The sequence below is a fragment of the Frankliniella occidentalis genome, unplaced genomic scaffold (genome assembly GCF_000697945.3).
Source record: "Frankliniella occidentalis isolate FOCC.00 unplaced genomic scaffold, Focc_3.1 Scaffold1941, whole genome shotgun sequence".
Taxonomy (NCBI): Eukaryota; Metazoa; Arthropoda; class Insecta; order Thysanoptera; family Thripidae; genus Frankliniella; species Frankliniella occidentalis.
The window spans coordinates 12,586-14,372 of NW_026269036.1; the positions used below are offsets into that span (position 1 = coordinate 12,586).

General features: G+C 59.8%; 1 protein-coding gene across 1 annotated transcript; it reads right to left on the reverse strand.

Annotated features, from left to right (window-relative positions):
* Positions 1 to 1,507, reverse strand: LOC113215525 (cytoplasmic polyadenylation element-binding protein 2; the record flags this gene model as incomplete). Its single annotated transcript, XM_052276159.1, is given in 4 exon segments — positions 1 to 185; positions 304 to 514; positions 637 to 749; positions 1,240 to 1,507. Coding segments are annotated over 4 exon segments (777 nt in total), but the record flags the coding sequence as incomplete, so codon positions are not given.
* Positions 1,508 to 1,787: the final 280 nt, after the last annotated feature.

Here is a 1,787-nt window from a genome sequence, read left to right on the forward strand (position 1 = left end):
CACCCGCTTGTCGATGTCGCCGTGCTGCAGCTGCACGAAGCGCGCGCTGATGGCCGCGATGTAGCTCTGCTGGTTGCTGAACGCCACCCTGCCCGCGCCCTTGGGGTACTTGAGCTCGGGGTCCGTGTCGATGCCCGCGTAGCAGACGCCCCCGTAGAGCCGGTCCATGATCATGGCGAGCTCCACTGGAAACCATCAAGCGATTGATTAGATTAACAAGTTTGGTTGATGAGGCCGCCGAGCCAACCATCCCATTATTGTTATCAGTCGGATGGTGAACTGATAAGAGATGTCTACACCCACCTGCTTTGAGCGGGCGGGGCACGCCGCCGACAAACACCGTCTTGCGGGGGTCCAGGGGCATGGACGCGTCCAGGACGAAGTCGGCGTCCGACAGCCGCCAGGGCCGGATCTGCACGGGCTTGTCCTTGATGGTGGGCGAGGAGACGCACAGGTACAGCTTGTCGTCGTCCACGATGCACGCCTCGATGAGCTGCTGCACCGAGCTCTCGTCCTAAAGGGGAGGGAAAAGAGATTAGTTACACTCTTTGAACAAAAGGCCGCGTTACACTTTCCCCATCACCTCCTCCTCCGAGCGCCCCAGGCCCAGACGTGGCCCAGACCTCTCGGACTTACCTGGAATAGTAGGAACGCGTAGCCCTTGGGCGGGAAGTACGATTTACTCTCCGCCTTGTGCGGCCAGTCGACTACCAGCGGGCCGAAGCGACGGAAGCTGGCGGTGATCTCGTCTGCGGGGCAAAAGAACAAATACAGGGCAATGAGGAAAACGAGTCAATCATTGTTGAGCAGCGGGGCATACGGGACAACGACAGACAAAGCAGCCCCTTTCATTCGCATTTCAATATTGCAACAAAAGGAGGGCGTCCTGGCGTCCTGCGTACTGGAGCCTGATGACGTGTCAAATTGTGAGCTCGTCACCGGCGCTTTGAGCGAATGGACTCGCCGGACAAAGTGACGGGCACAAACGGTCGCGTCCTTTTCCGACTCGTCATCGACTGATATTCGAGTTGCGCCAGTTTTTCTCCACCCCCTCGCCCAACAGGTGGAGTCAGTTCCTGAACTTTGAGGGGTATATCTTTGGTGAGCGGATTACCGTATCCTTACTTTCCGTCCGTATTACCCCCTCCCCCACCCCCATCATTCCAATAAATTACCTCTGGATTATTACATTACATGGATTACCCCGGACACCAGGTCGTCCTCTGGACCACTACTCACCCTCGTCGATGTCTGGAGGCAGGCCGCCGACGAAGACCTTCCGGGAGAACCTCTCGCCGGCCTCGGAGCCCTGGCTGTGCGGCGACGACCTGGACGGCGAGGGGATGCTCTGGGGCTGCGGGAGGCCGGGCGCCTCCGTGAGCATGGCGACGGGCTCCTCCAGGAGCGAGCCGGGGTCCTCCAGGTTCGCGTAGTAGGCCTTGCCTGCAAGAGGAACAAGAGAGCAGAGATGAATATCGACGTGCCCGAAGAGAAGCGCCAGGTGCTTCTACGAAACAAGGATTCGTCGAGACGTTTCCAGGAGAGCAGCTCAAGCTCGGTGCTCGGGCTCATCGCAAGTCACTCAAGTCCCCCGTCCCCCGTCCCCCCGGCCAGGCTCAAGTGGAGGGTGGCTCTCGGGGTCTCGAGCAAGGCGACGTCTACTCAATGCGGAGCGGGGATTTGTGTTTCTCTATCCATTTTGTTTCCGGCTGCTGGCCCAAAGGTGCGCGCCTCAACGCCCCGCGCCCCACCTATAGAGGTCCGCGAGCCCCGTCCCAGCCCCATCC